The following is a 25,078-nucleotide window of genomic DNA, read 5'->3' as shown; positions in this document are numbered from 1 at the left end:
TTTCACACTCCGGGGCTTTATGAAGCATCCGTGAAGCCTCCAGAGTGTGAAAAACAGCACTATGAGGAAACCGGAAGTCCATTTTTCCGAACTTCCGGTTTTCCCATTGGGCCATTTCTTTCACCGTGGCAGGCTTCAGTGAGGCCTGTGCGCATGTGCGGGGATGGGGGAGAATTGTGCATATGGGCAGGGGCAGCATGGGGGGGCACATTCATGGGATTGGATGGAATGGGTGTCGACACCTGCTAACACACTCACAAGCACACCCAAGTCTCCTGAGGTCAAATACAACCCTGAGGGGGCCCTCGATGAATCCGGGGTTGACACCCCTGGTGCCTGAACAGAAGATCTCTAAAGTCCTTTTTGATTCTTTTGATTCTGTTAAGTTGCTGGCACTTAATTTAATTTTAACTCTGGGTGGCATACAACAGTATTAAAACAACATAATATTTAACACACACACACACACACACAAATTCTTTCATATTGGATATCACCTATAAAGCCCTATATGGCTTAGGTTCAGATTATCTACAGGACCGTCTCATAGAAACATAGAAGACTGACGGCAGAAAAAGACCTCATGGTCCATCTAGTCTGCCCTTATACTATGGTAGGTAGGTAGGTAGATAGATAGGTAGGTAGGTAGGTAGGTAGGTAGGTAGGTAGATAGATAGATAGATAGATAGATAGATAGATAGATAGATAGATAGATAGATAGTATTCTGCAGCCTCCCAGCTCTCTTCCCCCCCCCCCGAATAAATTGAAAGTGGTTTTTGTTTTTTTTTAAAGTCAGATGGGACAAAGATTCCAGCAGATGCCAAGTAAGTTGTCTGCAGACAATGCAGTGGGGACTCCAGCTGGAGACAATTGCTGCTGAATGTCTGATGGATTTCTGCTTTGGTGAGAGGGCTGCTTAATTTAGCTTCCCAGATGAAGAGATCTATCATCTTACATTCAGCTCCTCTGGCTCAGCCAAATCATCCGGGCGTGTTGAGTTTAGTGGCGCAGCCGAGGCAGCGATCTTGTGGATGTCTAAGTAGTGCTTAGAAGGGGTGCTGAATCACAATATCCAGCAAATTGCATTAAAATAATACTAAAACCGGTGATGAGAGAGGTCTCGGGCGTCTTCTTTCCCTTTGATAGAGCAGGCACGAACAGCGGTATCTCCACTTCACTGAATGGAAATGACTTCACAGAAAAATCGTTTGCATCAAATATCCAGGGTTCCATTAGGATACATTTCAAGAGAGTTGTTGGAATGTACCAACAATCCTTCCTTCCTTCCTCCCTCCCTCCCTCTCTTCCCCTTCTTCCTTCCATCCTCCCTCCTTATCTCCTTCTCTCCCTCCCTCTCTTTCCCCTTCCTTCCTTCTATCCTTCCTTCCTCCCTCTCTCCCTTCTCCCTTCTTCCTTTTTTCCCCTTCCTTCCTTTCTGTTCCTTGCTTTCTGTTCCCCTCCTTTCCCCTTCCTTCTTTCCTTCTTTCATCCCTTTCTCCTTCCCTTCCTCCCTCACTCCCTCACTTCCTTCCCCCTATCTTCTTCTTTCTTCCCTTCCTCCCTTTCCCCTTGTTCCATTCTTCCTTTCCCCTTCCTTCTTCATTTTCTCCCTTCATTCCTCCCTCCTTTTACTTCTTCTTTCTCCCTTCCTTCATTCCTCCCTTCATTCCTCCCTTCATTCCTCCCTCTCTCCCTCCCTTAATTCTTCCCTTCCTTCTTCCTCTCTCCCTCTTTCCCTTTCCCCACTTCTTACTTCCTCCCTCCCTCCCTCCCTTCCTTCCTTCTTTCCTTCTTTCTTTCAAGATGGGTTCCAGCTGGTTTGGACCAGTTATATAGAACTGGTTGTGGGAATTTCCCACCACTCTTTGAACCAGCAGCAATGGCCACCTGGTCACCCCCCCCCCCAAACAAGGTATCTCAGCAGCGCCATAGGCACCGCCATCCTTTTTTTTTTTTTTTTTGGTATTGTGCATGCGTAGGAGCTGTTTTGGGGGGTTTTCAGCACAGCTTGGTTTTTTTGAAAACCAAATGTTTTGAAAACTAAAGGATGTAACCAAAAGGAATATAATTTAAGCCTACCTGATGCAATATTCATTGAAATAAATGTGTTAAAACCTTAGCTGTTTTTTCCTGTTAATGAACAGATTCCACACTTTAGATTTTATTAAATAACTGAAAATAAATTAAGAAAAGCAAGTTGCAGTTTAAACCAAGTCCTTCCGGACTGGGCAGCATAGAAGTCAAATCAACAAGCAAGCAAACCAGCCAGCCCATTTTTCAATGGTTGAGACAATAGCTCAGGGGTCCCCAAACTTGACAACTTTAAGACTTGTGGACCAACTCCCAGAACTCTCCAGCCAGCATAGGAGAGTTGAAGTCCACAAGTCTTAAAGTTGCCAAGTTTGAACACCTCTGCAATAACTCTTTGTTCCCCTAACTTCCAAAAATTGAGCTAATCAGTTTCATATTTGTTTGTTTGGTTTTTTTAAAACATTTGTTTTAAAAAAAATCATACTCTTGGTATTTTTTTTCTGCCTCTTGGTAAGGTAGGATCAATCAGCATGGACTACAGCTCCTTTATCATCATCAGCTATTTTTTTTTTTAAAAAAGAGCTCTGAATCCCTGTTGTTTTCCATGGGGCCACCTCAAAGAATTCCAATTTTGTCTAGCCGAGAACAAGGAGCATTCATGCTATTTTTAAGTATTCATCTGGAATGCAAGCATGAGACGTTTTGATGGATAACTTTGAATTAAGGCCGTTTTGTTCCAAGCTTGAGATAATACATGTGTTCTAGTTCAAGTGTATTCTTCATTGGCCGAGACATTTTTCTGTCCGTGCCATTTTTTCTGTCCATTTTTCTATTTTGTTTACAAAAGAGCTCCTTTGAGTCCATGGCAAATTCTTGTACTGAATAAAGAAGATAAAAACAACATGGTTTTATCACACTGCATCGCACACGTGCACAGAGAGAGAGAGAGAGAGAGAGAAAAAGCTAGTTTAGGTTTACATTTTCAACAACAGATAGCTGAATATCTAAAGAAAAAAAGATAAATATTTTTTTATTTATTTATTTATTTATTCTTTGTCCAATACACAATACATATTGAAGAGAATAGACATTGAGTAATATATATATAAATATAATATGTAAAATAAAAGAGAAAATATATGAGAGGAAGAAAATATATATGATATATGAGATAAAGGAAAGACAATTGGACAGGGGACGAAAGGCACACCAGTGCACTTATGTACGCCCCTTACTGGCCTCTTAGGAACCTGGAGAGGTCAATCGTGGAGAGTCTAAGGGAGAAATGTTGGGGGTTAGGGGTTGACACTACTGAGTCCGGTAATGAGTTCCATGCTTCGACAACTCGATTTTTAAAGTCATGTTTTTTACAGTCAAGTTTAGAGCGGTTAATATTGTTTGAATCTGTTGCGTGCTCTTGTGTTGTTGCAGTTGAAGCTGAAGTAGTCATTGACAGGAAGGACGTTGCAGCATATGATCTTGTGGGCAATACTTAAATCGTGTTTTAGGCGCTGTAGTTCTAGGCTTTCTAGACCCAGGATTGTTAGTCTATTTTCGTAGGGTATTCTGTTTCGAGTGGAGGAGTGAAGGGCTCTTCTGGTAAAATATCTTTGGACATTTTCGAGGGTGTTGATGTCTGAGATGTGGTATGGGTTCCAGACAGATGAGCTGTATTCGAGAATGGGTCTGGCATAAGTTTTGTAGGCTCTTATCAGTAGTGTGAGATTGCCGGAGCAGAAGCTATGTAGGATCAGGTTAACAACTGTCTGGGAACGATGCTTGTTTATTGGATTTCTTTTTATTTAGAATATTCCTGCAAAGCAGCTTTGCTTGGCATTGTTAGGAAATAAAATGATGCATTTTGAAAGATGGTAAAAGACAGGTGTTTTTTTTAAATGCCATTAAAATACAGCTGCAGAATCATGTAAGTTGCCCAGAATCATTTGTTCAGATGGGTGAGTATAAAAAAAAATCAAATCAATAAAAAGAAATGCAAAGAAAATTCACTTATAGCAATCCACAGTGAAGATAGATAGATGATAAATGACAGATGATAGATGGTAAATAGATGATACTGGATAAATAGATGAAACTGGAAATTACATTATCTATCTGCTAATAAATTATCTACGGTATCTGATAATAAAAGAGTGGGGGGGGGAGATGATAGACTGACCCAGACATAGACATACATAGCTGATGAAAGATAAAAATAAATACAGTAATGGGGAAATTTGCTGTAATTTCCAGTTTAATTGGCTCCCAGCATCCTTCCAATAGTCAGATCAGAGCAAACACAAAGAGCATGCTCTGCTGGTAAAAAAATATGTTTATGAAAATCAGCAAACACAGTTAACTGGCAAAAAATATGGATAAAAAGTAGACCAGATGCAAGAAGAAGAAAATAACAGCCAAAAGTTAAAAGGAGGGACAATCTTATAACAGGAATCTGCATTTCTCAATAACTGTCTGTCGTTACATACGTACATACATACATACATACATACATACATACATACATACATACATAAGACAAAAAACATTTCAGAGTCACTTGTGGATTAATTAGCATGTTTTGTTTAATCCAGCTTTAACTCATTTGTGTCTGTAGCAGGAGCTATGGAAAGGAGGACACCAGGCGATCCCTCTCTTCTGCAACACTGTGTTTTTGCACCCTCTCTTCTGAAGGAAACAATGTGCTGAATGGGGACAATGGGTCCAATAAATAAGGCAGCACAGATGCAAAAGCTACTTGGGGAGGGAACTTAGGTTTTCCTTCAAATAAATTGGCTTAGCTGATGCAAATTTGCAGAAAGATTTTTGCATTCATCAATGGAAATAATGTGATGGGGTGCTCATATAACTTCAAACAAAGGTTTTCATATTCTCTATTGATCTGAGTGGCCCGATGAATTCTACTATGATAAGTCCTCCTTGAAATACCAGCTAGTAATTATCTACCAGCTGCTGTGGCCTAGAGATTCAGCTCTTGCCTCACAGTCAGGAGGTTGTGAGTTTGATCCTAGGTAGAGGCAGATGCAAGGGGCTCCTTCTTGGGCAGTGGGTTGGACTACATGACCTACAAGGTCCCTTCCAACTCTGTTAATCCGATCTAACATGTTGGCAGATCACCTATGATGGGCGAACCGAACCCGCACAATCCGGTTCCATACCAAATTTTGCAATGTTCGGTATGCCGAACACGAACCTGAAATTTTTTCAAACTTCGGGCAAAGTTCGAGGTCGTGTTCGGCATTTGGAGCTTTGACGTCACCGTCAGGTTGCTAAAGACGCCAAGGTGATCACTTTCTGGATTCCATGGAATCCAGGAAGTGATCACCTTGGCGTCCTTAGCAACCTGCCGGTGACATCAAAACTCCACCCCCGGAATCTCTTCGTGGGAGGGATTCCCTGTTCGGGTTCGAGTTCGGGTTCGGTTCGGGTTCAGCCGAATTTTGCATAAAGTTCGTCCAAACTTGCCGAACCCGAACACCGTTGGGTTCGCCTATCACTGCCTATGAATGATAAGATCAGAAAGGCAGAAAAAGGAAAAAAAATACAATCCTCTGAGATACCATAAGAACAAAATTGGCATTCAGAGAGATTTTTGTTGTTGTTATTGATAAATTGAAATGTTGGAATCATTTGTTGTTGAGCACAATGCGAAAACTATGGAGATGTCTTCATAGTATTATTTTTTTTATATATATATATATTTATTGAATTTTTTCAATTTTAAAAACAATACATAATCATATTTACAGGTGAATCAGCATCTTATATATACATTTTTTATCTACATTGTCTTTTAATTGTTCTTGAACTTCTTGATGTTTTTATTTCGGTATTTAGTTTGAGTTTCTTTTTTTAGTCCATAAATACCATTTTGTCCAGATTGCATAGTAGTCCGAATCTTTTTGATTATTTAATTCCATTGTCAGTCTGTCCATCTCTGCGCACTCCTATGTTTTCTTCGTAGTATTATTAATCAAGGTTGTGGGACTCTCTATTCTGGGTATGAAATGTTCCCTTGGAACATTCTGTCTTCTTCAGAGAATAGTTCAGAGTTTGTCATTTCTAGAAGTACATTTTCTAAGGGGTGGATCATGGTGTTCCAGAGAAAAATAATTACCATATTTTTGGGCTATAAGATGCACCGTGGTATAAGATATACCTTAGTTTTGGGGTTAGGAAAATAAGAAAAAAACTGATTGGGGGGCTGATGGCCTCCCTGAATATTATCAATCAGCTGTTCCCAGAGGTGAACTTTAGCAATGGGTTTGTTGTTTGCGACATCTGTGCCTTGCTTTTTTGGCCTATAAAACTATCATTTCAGGAGCTTTTTTCCAGCCTGTGAAGCCTCTTGTTTTGGCCTGTGAAACCTCCATAAGGTCCCTCCCATATTTGGGTATATCAGGGCGATTTTGACAGAAAAATATATATACAGTACTATAACTCTTTCCTGGTACAGTGGTACCTTGTGATACGAACCCCTTGTCACACGAACTTTCCGAGATACAAACCTGGGGTTCGGAAATTTTTTGCCTCTTCTTCCAAACTTTTTCCATCTTACGAACCCGCTGCCCAAACACCGAACCTGGAAGTTCGGTAAAAGTTCGGGTTCGGGTGGCCGCCGAGAAGCCCCGCCGCCCTGCTGTCGTCTTTTGAAACAGCCAGGGAGCTTCTCGGCATTCTCCTGAACCCCGAACCCGGATGTTCGGCAAAAGTTCGGGTTTGGCGTTCGGTTTCGGGAGGACACCGAGAAGCCCCCCGGCCGTTTCAAAAGGCGACTTTTGAAACAGCTGTGGACTCCAGGAGGGACGTCTTCGTGACGTCAAAGCTCTGCCCATGGAATTCCCTATTGGGATTCCCCACCTCCGTTTGAGCCTCCTGACCAGGCGACAGCTCCACGGCTCTTTTGCAAAGCTGACAGCCCGGCGGCGGGGCTTCTCAGCATTCTCCTGAACCCAAATGCCGAACCCGAACTTCCGGGTTCGGCGTTCAGGAGAACGCCGAGAAGCCTCCCGGCTGTTTCAAATGGCAACAGCCGGGCGGCAGGGCTTCTCGGCGGCCTCCCAAACACCGAACCTGGACGTTCGTCAAAAGTTCGGGTTTGGCGTTTGGGAGGATGCCGAGAAGCCCCCCAGCTGTTTCCAAAGGTGACAGCCAGGCGGCGGCGCCCAGCGGAGCACCATTTTTGCGGGGGGGGGGGTGTTCTTGCACACATTAATTGATTTTACATTGTTTCCTATGGGAAACGTTGCTTCATCTTACAAACTTTTCACTTTACGAACCTCCTCTGGGAACCAATTAAGTTCGTAAGATGAGGTATTACTGTACAAGGTGAGAGAATTAAAACCTATGGTCTAGAGGATAAAGCTACTGCTTTACAGGCAGATTCCACCAGGTTCAAATCCCAGTAAGGACATGGCTAGCTCAGGGGTAGGCAAAGTTGGCTCTTCTATGACATATGGACTTCAACTTCCAGAATTTCTGAAATCTAAAAATCTGTTTCATTGAGGAGGTGGGGGAAGGGCAGTGTCTTAGAGAAAAAGAGTTCTCACATCCCTGTTTTTAATCTTGTTCTTTTTGTGAAGAGCGTACGAAAGGCCTATCTCCTCCTTGCCAGAAACTAGCTGCTTTCTGACTGATTAAAATACATATTGTAATGTCATCTAGCAAAACTCTTGCCATATTCCGTATGACAGCTTGCAGATAAAAAGTGAATTACGCTTGAATTAAAATCCATTTCCAAATATGAAATTATCTTACCCTATTTGACTTATCCTCACCGCATGGACCACAAAGATGGCGAGTTTTGTTTAATATTGACTTTGTTGAGTGCTTCAAGGTCCCCCTGTGAAGGTTATCTGGTAAATATAAATTTGATTGAATCCCTCATTGAGTTTCTATGTGGATTTTTTTTTTTTAAATGAGATTGGTGCTCTTAACCACTGGAAAATTGATAATGTGACTTACTGTAATTGATCTGTTTAGTTTCTGTGGGTTATTTGGAAAAAAGAAGACAAATGTTTGCAAACTGATTACATCTCCTCACGTTTATGACAAAATAGGATTAGTTATCTGGATTTGGCTAAAGGGGGTATAAATTGAACTGATGGACTGTGAGAATATATAACAAGTGTTGCATTGAGATGATTTGGAGAACAAAATACAGTGGTACCTCTATTTACGAACTTAATTCATTCCGTGACCAGGTTCTTAAGTAGAAAAGTTTAAATATGTTAAAGGGTTAAATAACGTTCAGGAGGGAAGTGTTTTTAATAGGAAAGTGAACACAAGAACAAGGGGACACAATCTGAAGTTAGTTGGGGGAAAGATCAAAAGCAACATGAGAAAATATTATTTTACTGAAAGAGTAGTAGATCCTTGGAACAAACTTCCAGCAGACGTGGTTGGTAAATCCACAGTAACTGAATTTAAACATGCCTGGGATAAACATATATCCATCCTAAGATAAAATACAAAAAATAGTATAAGGGCAGACTAGATGGATCATGAGGTCTTTTTCTGCCGTCAGTCTTCTACGTTTCTATGTTTGTAAGAAGAATCAATTTTTCCCATACGAATTAATGTAAAAGCAAATAATGCATGCAATTGGGGAAACCACAGGGAGGTTGGAGGCCCTGTTTCCTCCCAGGAGATTCCTAGAGAGGGCCCACGGATGCTTCCCCCACCTTTTCTGGCCTTGTTTCCTCCCAGGAGATTCCTAGAGAGGCCCCGCGGAGGCTTCTCCCCATCTTTTCTGGTCCTATTTCCTCCTAGGAGATTCCTAGAGAGTTCCTACGGAGGCTTCCCCCTGCCTTTTCCGGCCCTGTTTCCTCCCAGAAGATTCCTAGAGAGGCCTCAGGGAGGCTTCTACCCATCTTTTCTGGCCCTATTTCCTCCCAGGAGATTCCTAGAGAGGCCCCACGGAGGCTTCCCCCTGCCTTTTCCGGCCCTGTTTCCTCCCAGGAGATTCCTAGAGAGGCCTCGCGGAGGCTTCTCCCCATCTTTTCTGACCCTATTTCCTCCCAGGAGATTTCTATTCTATTCTATTCCATTCCATTCCTTCTTCCCTTTTCTATCCTATCCTATCGTATTCTATTCTATTCTATTCTCCTTCCTTATTCTATTCCATTCCTTTCCATTGAACTCCACTCCACTCCACTCCATTCTAAAAATATGGAACCAAGTTGTCCAAAAGCCAACTTTACAGAGTTTTTTTCAGTCTGTTTTCCCTCTTTCTGCCTTTCTTCTCTTATACATGCAGAGCAGAATCTCAGACATGTTGTCATAAAGAACTATTTATAACACCTGTATAACCCCATACATGTGTCAGAGCACTAAATTGCAGGGAAAGGAGCAAGTTAATATTTATTTGAGCACTTTCAGGCTGGGGCTGACGGAAGAGGGACTGAGCAAAGATGTCAGAGAGATTTACAGCTGACGAACCCATTTTAGATATGACAAGGGGTGTATAAACCTGGAACATGATATAACAGAATAATCCCAGGAGCGGTGCCACTGTTACAACCTGCTCCATCCGATCTATTAAAGGGCTTTTGTGTGTGTGTGTGTGTGTGTTTCAATCCCCCAAATCTCTAAAGCACTTTGCCAAATTATTTCATACAGTCATCTGGAATAATTGTTTTATATACGTAAGGGACCAAATCCCATAAGGAAACATTCAGTTGATGAATTTGATGCTTGTTGAACTTGGGAGAATGGAAATATTCCCACCACATCCCGGAAGGCAGGAGCGAGTCGGAGTTAGATACTGTAGGCTTGCGATAATAAAATGATAATGAATTAAAATGGAAATTGTTTGCAAGTATGTGGGGGGGGGAACATTTTTGTACACCAGTCTACCTTAACCTAATCCGAGGCTCTTAACTAATGTGTTGGGATTATAATTGTGTAAATTCAGAAAAGCAGAATAACAAGAGTTGGAAGGGACTTTGGTGGTTCTTCTAATCCAATCCCCTGCTCAAGCCAGAAAACCTATACTATTTTAGACAGATCTCTTCTTTAAAAACCTCCATTGATGAAGTACCCACAACTTTTGAAGGCAAGCCATTCCACTGATTGTTCTCACCGTCAGGAAATTTCTCCTTAGGTTGCTTCTCTCCATTGCTCCTTGTCCATTGCTACCCATCCCGAATGTGATCGTTTTGAAAAATGCATTGTGATAGGAGTATCCATCTGATGAATCCCCCTTTGACTGAATTGTCCCAATTTTCACTCTTTTCAATTGTTTACTAAATAGCAAATCAATCTATTTGCAAATCAGCATAAAACAATGAATGGGAACAATAGAATAGAATTTTATTGGCCAAGTGTGATTGGACACACAAGGAATTTGTCTTTGGTGCATATGCTCTCAGCGTACATAAAAGAAAAAGATACATTTGTCAAGAATCATGTGGTACAACACTTAATGATTGTCATAGGGGTCCAATAAGCAATGAAGAAACTATCAATATTAATAAAAATCTTAGGATACAAGCAACAGGTTACAGTCATACAGTCCTAAGTGGGAGGAAAAGGATGATAGGAATGATGAGAAAAAAACTAGTAGAAATAGAAGTGCAGATTTAGTATAAAGTCTGACAGTGTTGGGGGAATTATTTGTTTAGTAGAGTGATGGCGTTCGGGAAAAACCTGTTCTTGTGTCTAGTTGTCTTGGTGTGCAGTGCTCTGTAGCGACGTTTTGAGGGTAGGAATTGAAACAGTTTGTGTCCAGGATGCAAGGGGTCAGTAAATCAAAGAGAGAAACAATTTAGAACTAAGAAGAAATTTCCTGATAGAACAATTAATCAGTGGAGAGGTCAACTGTGGGTAGTGTAAGGGTAAAATGTTTGGGATTAGGGGATGATACTATAGAGTCTGGTAAGGAGTTCCATTCTTCGCCAACCCGATTAGTAAAGTCATATTTTTTACAGTCAAGTTTGGAGCGGTTAATATTAAGCTTGAATCTGTTGTGTGCTCTTGTGTTGTTGTGGTTGAAACTGAAGTAGTCGCCGACAGGCAGGACGTTGCAGCATATGATTTTGTGGGCAATACTTGGATCATGTTTAAGGCATCATAGTTCTAAGCTTTCAAGAGCCAGGATTGTAAATCTAGCTTCGTAGGGCATTCTGTTTCGAGTGGAGGAATGAATTCATTCACATTCAAGCCATAAGCATGCATACCATTCGTCGACTGGAAGTTAGGGTCTTGTGACCCAAGCCTAGATGGGTTTTCAAGATCTTACAGAAGGCGAGGGGGAAATACAAAACTCTGGGGGGGGAGCTGATTCCAGAGGGCCGGGGCCTCCACAGAGAAGACTCTTCCCGTAGGCCCCACCAAGCGACATTATCTAGTTGACGGGACCTGGAGAAGGCCGACTCTGTGGGACCTGACTGGTCGTTGGGACTCATGCAGCAGGAGGCGGTCCCGCAAGTATATATAAAGTAAGACACTGTTGTGAGATTTCAGATTAAGCAGACAAAATCAGAATATAGCAAGTGTTTCTTGACTGTTTGTTTGTTTGTTTACCGTATTTTTCGGAGTATAAGACGCACCAGATTATTAGACGCACCTTAGTTTTTTGGGAGGAAAATAGGGAAAAGAATCTGCTTACCAGGAATTCATCTGGCTAGCATCCTTAGTCTGGTCAGCTTCAGCCCATTATATTATCCCCTGGTTTAGGGCTTATTTTTTTATTATTATTCTGAGAGAGTAACAATGAAAGAGCTTGCAAGCCAGTAAGAGCTGGGAACATCATTAGCAACTGGAAAGAAACTGCCAGAGCAAGTAGAGCAATGGAAAAAATCTGGCAAAGACTTAGGGTTTGGAAAACATTCTTCACAGAGAGAAACAGTGAAAGAGCCTGCAAGGTAAGAGCTGGGAATATCGTTAGCAGCTAGTTAGGGCTGGGGAAATAAAGCTACATTCAGAGTATAAGACACACCCTAATTATCAGCCTCTTTTAGGGAGGGAAAAGGTGCATCTTATACACCGTAAAATACGGCATTTGCCTTCATTGTTAGCATAGCAAGAGTCTTGGTGGCACATAATCAATCAATCAATCAATGGGAAAAGCATCATTTTATTTGAAAGACTGCCTTTTCCCCAGAGTGAAGGAGATTCAGCTAATGAGTATAAATAAACTCTCTATCCTGTTGGTGGGCATCTGGCTTTAAAGAAGAGTGGAGTGTAGAAAATTACTTTATGAGCTAACTGCTCTAACAGTTTTGGTGGACTAATTGTCTGTCAGCAGTCATACTGCTTCTGCTAAATCAGTGGTTCTCAACCTTTCTAATGCGGCGACCTCTTAATACAGTTCCTCATGTTGTTGTGACCCCCAACCAGTTATTTGTAATAGCTAAAGTTCTACCAGAAATCAGAACAATAATGTACATCTAATCTCACTGTTAGCATTTCTTAGGTATATAGCCATAAATTCTAGAGAATTGATTATATATTTTAATGCTGCGACCCCTTAATATGTTGTGGTGAACCCCAACCATAAGCCTAGTGCCAATTCTTCCAATAGAGCTTCAAGCTGATTGGCAGGAAGGTCAGAGGGAACATCCCTACTGCAAATGCCTGATTGGTCAGATTGTAAAAATATTTATTTATTTATTTATTTATTTATTTTTAGTTAGTTAGTTAGTTAGTTAGTTAGTTAGTTAGTTAGTTAGTTAGTTAGTTCAATACACAGTAATACACAATGAGGGTTATAGAGGATATAATCCTGTAGAATGTATTAAAGGGAGAATAGAGGAGAAAATAAAGGAGTGAAATATAACTATGAGAGAATAGCAGAAAAAGATATAGGTATAGAAGAGATATAGGAGAGATAATAGGACACCTACAAAAAGATATTGACAAAATTGAACGGGTCCAAAGACGGGCTACAAGAATGGTGGAAGGTCTGAAGTATAAAACGTATCAGGAAAGACTTAATGAACTCAATCTGTATAGTCTGGAAGACAGAAGGAAAAGGGGGGACATGATCGAAACATTTAAATATGTTAAAGGGTTAAATAGGGTTCAGGAGGGAAGTGTTTTTAACAGGAAAGTGAACACAAGAACAAGGGGACACAATCTGAAGTTAGTTGGGGGAAAGATCAAAGGCAACATGAGAAAGTATTATTTTACTGAAAGAGTAGTAGATCCTTGGAACAAACTTCCAGCAGACGTGGTTGGTAAATCCACAGTAACCGAATTTAAACATGCCTGGGATAAACATATATCCATTGTAAGATAAAATACAGGAAATAGTAAAAGGGCAGACTAGATGGACCATGGGGTCTTTTTCTGCCGTCAGTCTTCTATGTTTCTATGTTTCTATGTTTCTAGGGGATAGTAGGCACTCTAGTGCACTTATGTACGCCCCTTAGGAACTTGGTGAGGTCAACCGTGGATAGTCTAAGGGTAAAGTGTTGGGGGTTAGGGAATGATACTACAGAGTCCGGTAGTGAATTCCACGCTTCGACAACTCAATTACTAAGGTCGTATTTTTTACAGTCAAGTTTGGAGCGGTTAATATTAAGCTTGAATCTGTTGTGGGCTCTTGTGTTGTTGTGGTTGAAGCTGAAGTAGTCTTTCATAGGCAGGACATTGCAGCATATGATCTTGTGGGCAATACTTAGATCATGTTTGAGGCATCTTAGTTCTAAGCTTTCTAGACCCAGGATTGTAAGTCTAGTTTCGTAGGGTGTTCTGTTACGGGTAGAGGAGTGAAGAGCTCTTCTGGTGAAGTATCTCTGGACATTTTCGAGGGTATTTACTGTTTTAGCGCAATTTATCCATCAGATAAGATGTTTTGTGTTTTCATCTAGCTTCCTGGTTTTAGAGGATCCCATGCCTGTTTTCAAAGACAGTTTGGTATAAGGTACCAGGTGTCGTGGTTGGATCACAGCCAGGTCCTTTGATAACAGACCAAGAGAAATGAACTGGATCTGTCTGGGCATGGTCGGCCTGCTGTGGCTGTTAGAGGAGTCGGACAGTGTGGAGGATGGAGAGTGTGAGGGTCCTGCAGAGACTATACAATCCCCAACTGGGTCTTTGCCTGGGTCTGATGAGGAAGAGGAGGTGAGGACGCAAGAGTGAGAAGGATACGGGGGAAGCAAGAGCAGTTATGCAGACTAAGAAGGAGGCCTTGAGCACAGCTGTGTGCAGTCTATAATCCCAGGGTGTATAAAAGGGGAGGAGATTGGGAGGTTCCCTTTGTAGAAAATCAACATTTGACCCTGAAAAGTACACATTAGGAGTTTCTGCCTTTCACACAAACCTATATTTCTGAAGTTCTGGACAATATAGTGTTAAAAAGTCCATGGGTAATTTTGCTTTGGAAACTTTGTTTTGAAACCTTGCTTATCAGTTCTGCCACTCGCTTTGAATTTTGGCATCCAAAAGAAATTCCTTTGTTCTAAATTGTGTTTTTCAACAAACCTGATTGTACAATAGTCTATTTCATTTCAAAACCCAGTGTCCGCGTCTTAATTGGAAGTTAATTGCTGCTCATTTGCTGTGTTAGACAGAACACCAGGCTAGAAACAGAGAGACATAATCTCTCTCAATGCTGGAAAAGAGTCAATGGCAAACTATTTCTGGAATCTTGCCATGAAAAATGCAAGAACTTCTCCAGACAGTTAAGAACATAAGAAGAGCCATGCTGAATCAGGCCAAAGCCCATCGAGTCCAGCATTCTGTGTCACACAGTGGCCCCCCAATTGTACATGGGGATCTTGAGCAGAAAGAGAAGGCAAGACCCTCCCTTCCCCTTGACCCCCAACAAATGGTACCCAAGGGAATCCTGCCTGCCTCAACCAAGATAGAAGCGGCACATGGACATCCGTTTCAATAACCACGAATCCATGAATCTGTCTAATCCTTCCTTGAAGCTATACAGGCTGACAACTGTCACGACCTCTTCTGGAAGTGAATTCCATAAACCAACGACCCTCTGGGTGAAGAAATATTTCCCTTGATTTGTCCTCACTTTCTTACCTATGAGCTTTAGGGAGTGCCCCCTTGTCCTGGTATTGCATAATAGAGAAAAGAATTTTTCCCTATCCACCTTTTCTATCCCATGCATGATTTTATACACTTCGATCAAGTCACCCCTTAAACGCCGCCTTTCAAGGCTGAAGAGACCAAGGCGTTGCAACCTGATTTCATAAGGGATGCTCTAGTTGCTAGAAATCCAGACTGATATGATTGCACCAAGTATGCCTGCTTTCAGTTGCTCATGTTTAAAAATTTATTCCCATTTTGGATCACGTCATCACCCTTCTGGGAAACAAATTATACTTTCTAATTTTATTTCATCTCTGAACAATGGGAATCATGATCTCGATGGAAGGGGAACTGTGATTAAAGGTCTGATGTGATACTCTGGTGCAAACAATGTCCCTCGAATGCTGACGTGTACCCCAAATACAAAACGGAAGAAACTGTTATCATGATGCCCTTGCCAGATCCTGCAAAATTCTTTTCCTCTTGAATTTACCATTCTAACAGAGTAACATACCCTGTTTCCCCGATAGTAAGACACCCCCGATTGTAAGACGTATCGGGGGTTTCAGGGGGGTCGGCTAATATAAGCTGTACCCCAAAAGTAAGACATATGTCTTACTTTCGGGGAAACACGGGGGTATTGCCGCCTCCCTCTCATCTAGCTGCGTGCCGCCTCCTGCCCACGTCCGCACCGTCCCCCTCTCCATACGTCGCTGCGTCTGCCACCTCCCTCTGATCTTAATGAGCGCCGCTTCCTGCCCACTTCCGCGCCGCCCCCCCTCCATACGTCACCGCGTCTGCCGCCTCCGTCTGATCCAAATGAGCGCCGCCTCCTGCGCACTTCCGCGCCGCCCCCTCCATACGTCACCCTGTCTGCCGCCTCCGTCTGATCCAAATGAGCGCTGCCTCCTGCCCACTTCTGCGCCACCCCCTCCATACGTCACCGCGTCTGCCGCCTCCGTCTGATCCAAATGAGCTCCGCCTCCTGCCCACGCCTGCGCGTCCCCCTGTCTATACGTCGCCACGTCTGCCACCTCCCTCTGATTTTAATGAGCGCCGCCTCCTGCCCACTTCCGCGCCGCCCCCCTCCATACGTCACCGCGTCTGCCGCCTCGGTCTGATCCAAATGAGCGCCGCCTCCTGCCCACGCCTACGCCGTCCCCCTCTCCATACGTCGCCGCGTCTGCCACCTCCCTCTGATTTTAATGAGCGCCGCCTCCTGCCCACTTCCGCGCCGCCCCCCTCCATACATCACCGCGTCTGCCGCCTCCGTCTGATCCAAATGAGCGCCGCCTCCTGCCCACGCCTGCGCCGTTCCCCTCTCCATACGTCGCCGCGTCTGCCACCTCCCTCTGATCTTAATTAGCGCCACCTCCTGCCCACTTCCGCGCCGCCCCCCCTCCATACGTCACCGCGTATAAATGTTAATTTTATGGTTAAAACAAAAAATTCGACAATTTTTTTCCAATATAAGACATACCCTGAAAGTAAGACATAGTGGGGCTTTTGGGGATAAAAAGAAAGTAAGACACTGTCTTACTTTCGGGGAAACACGGTAGAAACATAGAAGTCTGACGGCAGAAAAAGACCTCATGGTCCATCTAGTCTGCCCTTATACTATTTTCTGTATTTATCTTGGGATGGATCTATGTTTATCCCAGGCATGTTTAAATTCAGTTACTGTGGATTGACCAACCATGTCTGCTGGAAGTTTGTTCCAAGGATCTACTACTCTTTCAGTAAAATAATATTTTCTCATGTTGCTTTTGATCTTTCCCCCAACTAACATCAGATTGTGTCCCCTTGTTCTTGTGTTCACTTTCCTATTAAAAACACTTCCCTCCTGGACCTTATTTAACCCTTTAACATATTTAAATGTTTAGATCATGTCCCCCCTGTTCCTTCTGTTCTCCAGAACAGATTTGGAAAGTGTTGTGAATGGTCCACGACAGGGTCAGTTAGTCACAGATTCAGAGGAGGATGAACCAGGTCCGTCTTGGTACCCTAAGCCAGTTTTCTTAACTACTGAGTCAGAGAGTGAGAGTTGGAACCTGAGGAACCTCAAGAGACTGTAGAAATCCCAATGATGGAAAGGTCTGAGTCAGAGGAGGAGGTAGACATTGGGGATCAGGAGCACCTTTTAGATGCCCGAGCCAGAAGGTCAAGAAGTATACAGGAATATCTTTATGGGAAAAAATTCAGAAAGTAAGTCTATGAAAGAAGGTCTAGTCAGTCATAGCTCTGGGAAACAGTTGACCACATCCAGTCTGTATATAAAGGAGGGTTTCTGGCTAAAGAGGCATGGAGCTTCCATGTTCGTCATGGTGGAGGACTCAGATCTGGAGTTCCATAACTGCCTTGCTGAGAAACTGTTGTAGCTCCTTTAAGAGTCATGCAGAGATGCCAATGAATGAGAAAGAAAAGAAACCTGGACTACTCGGATACTAAAGTCATATTTCCTGCAGTCGATTTTAAAGAGGTTTACTTTAAGTTTGTATATGTCGTGTGCTTGTGTGTTGTTGTGGTTGAAGCTGAAGTAGGTGTTGACAGGAAGGATGTTGCAGCAGATGATTTTATGGGCTATGCTTAGATCGTGTTTAAGTGCTTTGGAGAACTTTTGTGTAGCCAGAGAGAACCCAACCCTTATTACCAACCCAACCTCTCCCACAAAGCTACTGAGCAACGAAGCCTAAGAACGAACCTGCCAAATGATTTCATTCTGTCTTCATTATTTCCCCAAATAAACCAACAGCAATAGCAACAGTGCCACGCTGAGTGTGATGTATGTTTTTCCTGATCCCTCTCCCTCTATATTACACCAAACTGCCAAGCGAGTCACAAGATGTTCTGTGAAAATAAATGAAATAAAAAATATATTAAAAAATGGCTAATTGTGTTTGCAATCAGTCCTGACTCGGGTACTGTGACTCATCCTTTGCAAACATTTGTGGTTCAGCGAGAGTTTAATGCTTCCAACTGCTTCTTATCTCTTTTTTTTATCTCCACGCAGAGTCAGCACTTTGTATTTTAAGGCCTTTCATCAAAATCCATTGTTACGTTTCTACCGCTGTTCTTACCAAGCAGATCTAATTATTTGTAGCCCAAATATTGACTTTTATTTAGTACATAGATCATAGAATGGAATAGGTCCTTTCCATCATAGATGGAAAGGACCTTGGAGGTCTTCTAGTCCAACCCCCTACACAATAACAATAACAATAACAATTTTGTCAATTCCAATGGTTTTCAGCGGACATTTGAGTAGCGAAGATGGTGCTTCACCCTAGAGCTCCCAATTTGAACTGAAATATTTTATTTTATTTTATTTATTTATTTTGTCCAATACACAATAATACGCAATGAAGGTAATAGAGGACACCTTCGAGGAAATAAAATTAGAGAAAGAATAGAAGAGAGAATATAGGATAAAATAAATCGATGAGAGAATAGAAGAACGATATAGGGATTGAAGAGAAGATATATGGGATATAGGAGAGACAATAGGACAGGGGGCGGAAGGCACTCTAGTGAACTTATGCACATCCCTTACTGACCTCTTACGAATCTGGAGAGGTCAACCATGGACAGTCTAAGGGTAAAATGTTGGGGGTTAGGGGGTAATAATAATAATAATAATAATAATAATAATAATAATAATAATAATAATTTATTGGATTTGTATGCCGCCCCTCTCCGCAGGATGATACTACAGAGTCCGGTAATGAGTTCCACGCTTCAACCACTCTATTGCTTAAGTCATATTTTTTACAGTCAAGTTTGGAGCAGTTAATATTGAGCTTGAATCTGTTGTGGACTCTTGTGTTGTTGTGGTTGAAGCTGCAGTAGTCATTGACAGGCAGGACGTTGCAGAATATAATCTTGTGGGCAATACTAAGATCATGTTTAAGGTATCTTAGTTCTAAGCTTTCTGGGCCCAGGATTGTAAGTCTAGTTTCGTACGGTATTCTGTTACGGGAGGGGGAATGCAGGGCTCTTCTGGTTAAGTATCTCTGGACATTTTCGAGAGTGTTAATAATAATAATGTTGAAAGAAAATGCATGGTGTCCTGCCTAAGCCACGCCCACAGTGCAGTAGTAAAAATTTTGCTAGCCCTTCGCTGCCCCTAGTCAGGTGGGTTCCTCCTGGTTCGTACTGGTTCTGTAGAACTGGTAGCAAACCTCCGGTGACATTACCGAGTATCAGTCCGTGGACGCCGCTATGTTTTGGGGGGCCAATTTGGGGGATGCTTTGGAAATTTTTTTGCAGATTTTTTTCTTCTTCACATTAGAACCCACCCCTGCTCTAGTCCTTCTTTTCATTAAATTAGATTTCATTAGATAAGTCATACCCATTTCCTGTAACTGTTCTTCGCATATTTTAGCGTCTCCGCCCTCTGATCCGTCTTTTGGCTCTTCTCTGCATCCTTTCCAGATTATCAATATCCTTTTTTTAAAATATTGTGGTGACCAGAAATGGATCCAGTATTCCAAGTGTGGATGTACTAGTAGGGCTTTGTAAAGTGGTACTGATACTAATATTCAATCCTGGCAGTATGTCAAAAAAAATTTGCATGTTCATGTTGTGAGTGGTCCTCGACCAACTTTGGTAATGATAGATTCTGAGGAGGATGAACCAGGCCCATCTTGGTACCCTGGGCCAGTGGTTTTGCCAACTGATGCAGAGAGTGAGAGTGAGGGAGAAATAGACCTTGATGAATCCAAGGACTACCAGAGGTGGCAGATATACCAATGACAGTAGAGTCTGACTTAGAGGTAGAGGAGGAAGATCTGGAACCTTTGCTAGATGCCTGCTTTAGAAGATTAAGAAAGAGACAAGAATGCTTGTATGGGAAATACAAGAATGCTTGTAAGGTCCCACAGAGTTGGCCTTCTCCGGGTCCCGTCGATCAAACAATGTTGTTTGGCGGGCCCCAGGGGAAGAGCCTTCTCTGTGGCAGCCCCGGCCCTCTGGAATCAACTCCCCCCGGAGATTAAAACTGCCCCCACATTCCTTGTCTTTTGTAAATTACTCAAGACCCATCTATACCGCCAGGCATGGGGGAGTTGAGACACCTTTCCCCCAGGCTTTTTTATATTTATGTTTGGGTATATATATGTTCTTCGGAGAGGGGCGGCATACAAATCTAAGTAATAAATAAATAAATAAATGTTGTTTGCTTTTTTAAATATGATAGGGTTTTATGTGCTTTTTAATATTAGATTTGTTTTCACTGGAATATTGTTTTTATTATTGTTGTGAGTCGCCCCAAGTCTTCCGAGAGGGGCGGCATACAAATCTAATAAATTGATTTGAACTGAAAAGGAAGTAGCCTGCTAAATCTAGGGAATCGTGACCACTTTCTATAGATATTTAAGGGTGAAGTTATAACATTTTGCAATGGAGTCGGATGAAAATTTGAGGTCTCAGCCAGGTTACGCAGGCCATCTCTTATTTCCCTGCTAAAAATCCTTGAAGAAAAAGTGTCTTCTCTGCTGAAAATGCTGGGAAGGTGTAATTAGTAAGTCTGTGAAACTGGAGAATTCTTATCTCATGAAGGAATGCGAGCAGCTGTGATCTTCTCTTGCCTCCAAGAATCTGGGTCCTCATTTTACCCACCTCCGAAGGATGGAAGGCTGAGTCAACCTTGAGCCGGTGGTGAGATTGGAACTGCCCCCTGAACTCCCTCCTGAAATAAGGTTCAGGAGGGAAGTGTTTTTAATAGGAAAGTGAACACAAGAACAAGGGGACACAATCTGAAGTTAGTTGGGGGAAAGATCAAAGGCAACATGAGAAAATATTATTTTACTGAAAGAGTAGTAGATCCTTGGAACAAACTTCCAGCAGACGTGGTTGGTAAATCCACAGTAACTGAATTTAAACATAGGAAGTTGGTTGATTCGTACATTGGTTGATTCATGAAGCCGGGGTAGCACAGTGGTTAGAATGCAGCACTGCAGGCTACTCCAGCTAACTGCTAGCTGTAGTTCAGCAGTTCAAATCTCACCACTGGCTCAAGGTTGACTCAGCCTTCCATCATTCCGAGGTGGGTAAAATGAGGACCCAGATTGATTCTGTAAACCTCTTAGAGAGGGCTGTAAAATCACTATGTAAGTCTAAATGCTATTGCTATTGTTATCTGGGGATGTTAATGGGATCAATTAAAAAGCATGTTTGTGTTTGCAAATCCTGAATTATATGGGATTCTGGTATGTGACTACATTACAGCATGAAATGATTGGAAACTAATTGCTCCAACTGTGACAGTTTTCATTCATGGGAAAGCTACATCTTATACCTTCCTCTACATGGTATAGTTTGGGGGATGTAAAAACAATTTCAACTCATTGGTTTAAAGATAGATGGTTGATCACCTAGGTATTATTTCAGTTATCTATAGCCTGAATATGTAGGTAATGGAGGATATCAGATAGTCCTCAACATACAACAGTTCATTTAGCGACTGTTCAAAGTTACCACGGACCTGAAAAATGTGACTTATGACCATTTTTCATAGTTAACAAGGGAGGTTCTTCCCAGTTTGAACCAATGCGTCCGAACTGGTAGAAAGCTGCTGGTGATGTCGCAATGACATCACCAAACTGGTTCTGTTGGTGCTGGTCTGTGGGCATTGCCATCTTATTTTTTGATTTTTTTAAAAAATTAAATTTTCCCTGGGTTTTTTTCTTCTAAGCATGCGCAGAAGCCAAGTCTTTGGCCCTGTGCATGCATTACCATCTTGTTTCATGATTTTTTTAAATTTTGGTACTGTTCCCATGTGGGGCAGGAGGAAGTGAACCAACATCAAGGTAAGTTAGAACCCATCCCTGATAGTTAGAACCTTTGCAGCATCCTCCCTTCTCCAAGTCTTTTAAAACCTGCTTTCATTATGTGTGCTTATATCAATGAAGAGTTTGATGTTCTGTGTTAGCAAAAACTTCAGAAGAGAAGGATTTAGGGGTAGTGATTTCTGACAGTCTCAAAATGGGTGAACAGTGCAGTCAGGCGGTAGGGAAAGAAAGTAGGATGCTTGGCTGCATAGCTAGAGGTATAACAAGCAGGAAGAGGGAGATTGTGATCCCCTTATATAGAGCGCTGGTGAGACCACATTTGGAATACTGTGTTCAGTTCTGGAGACCTCACCTACAAAAAGATATTGACAAAATTGAACAGGTCCAAAGACGGGCTACAAGAATGGTGGAAGGTCTTAAGCATAAAACGTATCAGGAAAGACTTAATGAACTCAATCTGTATAGTCTGGAGGACAGAAGGGAAAGGGGGAACATGATCGAAACATTTAAATATGTTAAAGGGTTAAATAAGGTTCAGGAGGGAAGTGTTTTTAATAGGAAAGTGAACACAAGAACAAGGGGACACAATCTGAAGTTAGTTGGGGGAAAGATCAAAAGCAACGTGAGAAAATATTATTTCACTGAAAGAGTAGTAGATCCTTGGAACAAACTTCCAGCAGACGTGGTTGGTAAATCCACAGTAACTGAATTTAAACATGCCTGGAATAAACATATATCCATTGTAAGATAAAATACAGGAAATAGTATAGGGGCAGACTAGATGGACCATGAGGTCTTTTTCTGCCGTCAGTATTCTATGTTTCTATGTTTCTATGATGTACTGTGGTACCTCTACTTAAGAACTTAATTCATTCCGTGACCAGGTTCTTAAGTAGAAAAGTTCTTAAGAAAAAGCAATTTTTCCCATGGGAATCAATGTAAAAGTAAATAATGCATGCAAACCCATTAGGGGAGAAATAAAAGCTTGGAATTTGGGTGGGAGGAAGGTGAGGTGAGGGGAATCAAAAAAATCCAAAACTAAAGGCTTAAAAAAAAGAGATGGTGAGGACGAGCACACACCTCCCATACACCCGGCGTAAGGTTGCCTCCCATACACTGCGCTAGAGAGAGAAACCCAGGGGGAATGGCAGGAAACTGGCTGGGCCTTTGTGCCACTCTCAAATTTCCTGGGAATTTTTTCTGGGCTTAGTTTCTTAAGTAGAAAATGGTTCTTAAGAAGAGGCAAAAAAATCTTGAACATCCGGTTCTTATCTAGAAATGTTCTTAAGTAGAGACGTTCTTAGGTAGAGGTACCACTGTATTCATAAAATAAAGGATTTTTGAGTCAGGAGTTTCGCTCCGAGGGCTGTGCACAGAACAGCACCCAGCCAGTAAGCGCTCGGCTCCGTTCAGTCACCCCAACAGAAAGGGATTTCAGATCATAAAAAGAAGGGGGGGGGTACTAAATTTGAAAACAGACCTTTCATTTGTGATCATTTTTTTTGTTGCCCCCTGCAGACAGCAGCTCAGGCGGTTTTATTTATGTGCATGAATACCGCTGGGATCTTCATTAGCTACCTGTCGGATCGAGCCCAACGCCAAGCCTTCTTAGAGACCCGAAGATGTGTAGAAGCTCGACTGCGGCTGGAAACCGAAAATCAGCGCCAGGTAAGTCAAGCGGAAATGTCTCCATTCTGCCTGTGGCTTTGTTCTGATCAAGGCTTCCCAATAAATCATAAAGCACAAACGTAGTCCCTAAAACCCCTCTTTTTATTTCAACGGCTGTGAATTATGTTCATTCACAGCCCTACATGGCATCGGACCAGATTACTTAACGGGACCGTCTTCCGCATCCAGTTAGGTCCCACAGAGTTGGCCTTCTCCAGGTCCCATCAACTAGACCAGTGATGGCGAACCTTTTTTCCCTTGGGTGCCGAAAGAGCGTGTGCGCACACTATCACGAGTGTGTGAGTGCCCACACCCATAACTCAATGCCTGGGGAGGACTGAAACAACTTCCCCTGCCACCCGGAGACTGTCTGAAGGCTGGAAACAACCTGTTTCCCAACTTCTGGTGGGTAGTAGGCTCATGTAGGTAGGTAGAGAGAGAGAGAGAGATAGGGTGGGTTGGGTGGGTGTGTAGGTAGGTAGGTAGGTAGGTAGGTAGGTAGAGATAGATAGATAGATAGATAGATAGATAGATAGATAGATAGATAGATAGATAGATAGATAGGGTGGGTAGGTAGATAGGTAGGTAGGTAGACAGACAGACAGAGAGAGAGAGAGAGAGAGAGAGACAGACAGAGAGAGAGAGAGAGAGAGAGAGAGACAGACAGACAGACAGACAGACAGACAGACAGACAGACAGACAGTTTTTTGGAAGAAGGCTGCCAAAGTGCCTTCTCCAGACCCCATGCCTGGCCCATAGTCCTCCCCATCCTCCTCACTGTGTGACTCAGCTGCCAACTCCCTAGGCCACTGGTGAACCACACAACAAGCTTTGCAACAGTGTAAGACTTCTGGCAGCATTTTTGTTCTTGCAGAAAATTAAGAATACTGAATATTTTCATCCAATATTCAAGTTCAGGATTATAAAGCATCAGTTCTTAGGGGGAGGGGAAACACTTACTTGAAGCTTAGCTTTTTCTCGCCTTAAAATAAGCACCTTGCTTAATAAGAATCTAGCAACAATACATTAAATGCACTTGGAATGAAGACAGAAAGGGTTATTAGTGCCGTGATAAATGACTTTTAAGAAAGGAGGAAACTCTTAAGCACCAAAGGAGAAAATAGGTACTTTTTCTTGAATGTTCTTTTATGAGCTTACCGGTGGCCAGAGCCATTCATTTAGCTGAAAACCTCCAGATAGAAAGGTGTGAGTCATCTTGCTTTGAGCTAAAATGCGAGATCATCCATAACTATTTATATTCAAACATTTGGGCAGAGTGCAGGAAGTTTCATTTCTCTCCTCCTTCAGTGGAATGAGATATATGATAAGCACTGGTCCAAGGAACAACCAAAAAAAATAAAGTAAAATAAAATTTTCTACTCCAGGGCAAAGTTTTGGGAAATGAAAGAATGGATCTTGATCTAAAGTCTTTGATGTGTGAAGTGAGTTCTAACCTCCAAAATTGTGTGTACTTAAGTGTTGTGATTCAGTCTGAGGCTCCTCAGGGACTGGCTGGATCTCTGCCGGATCCATGCCCAGAGGAGGAGGACAGTGAACAGGAGGGGGAGGACCAGGCAGA

At 42.3% G+C, this 25,078-nt stretch overlaps 1 protein-coding gene across 1 annotated transcript in view; it reads left to right on the top strand.

Annotated features, from left to right (window-relative positions):
- ADCY8 (adenylate cyclase 8) overlaps positions 1-25,078 on the top strand; it is a 167,898-nt gene that overhangs the window by 37,568 nt on the left and 105,252 nt on the right. Inside the window, exon 2 of the mRNA XM_070748307.1 lies at positions 23,350-23,499. Coding sequence (XP_070604408.1) covers positions 23,350-23,499 — 150 coding nt within the window. The remainder of the gene's footprint in view (positions 1-23,349; positions 23,500-25,078) is intronic.

Source organism: Erythrolamprus reginae, chromosome 3 (genome assembly GCF_031021105.1).
Source record: "Erythrolamprus reginae isolate rEryReg1 chromosome 3, rEryReg1.hap1, whole genome shotgun sequence".
Taxonomy (NCBI): Eukaryota; Metazoa; Chordata; class Lepidosauria; order Squamata; family Dipsadidae; genus Erythrolamprus; species Erythrolamprus reginae.
Note: the sequence above shows the minus strand (reverse complement) of the source record. Positions and strands in the feature narration are given on the sequence as shown.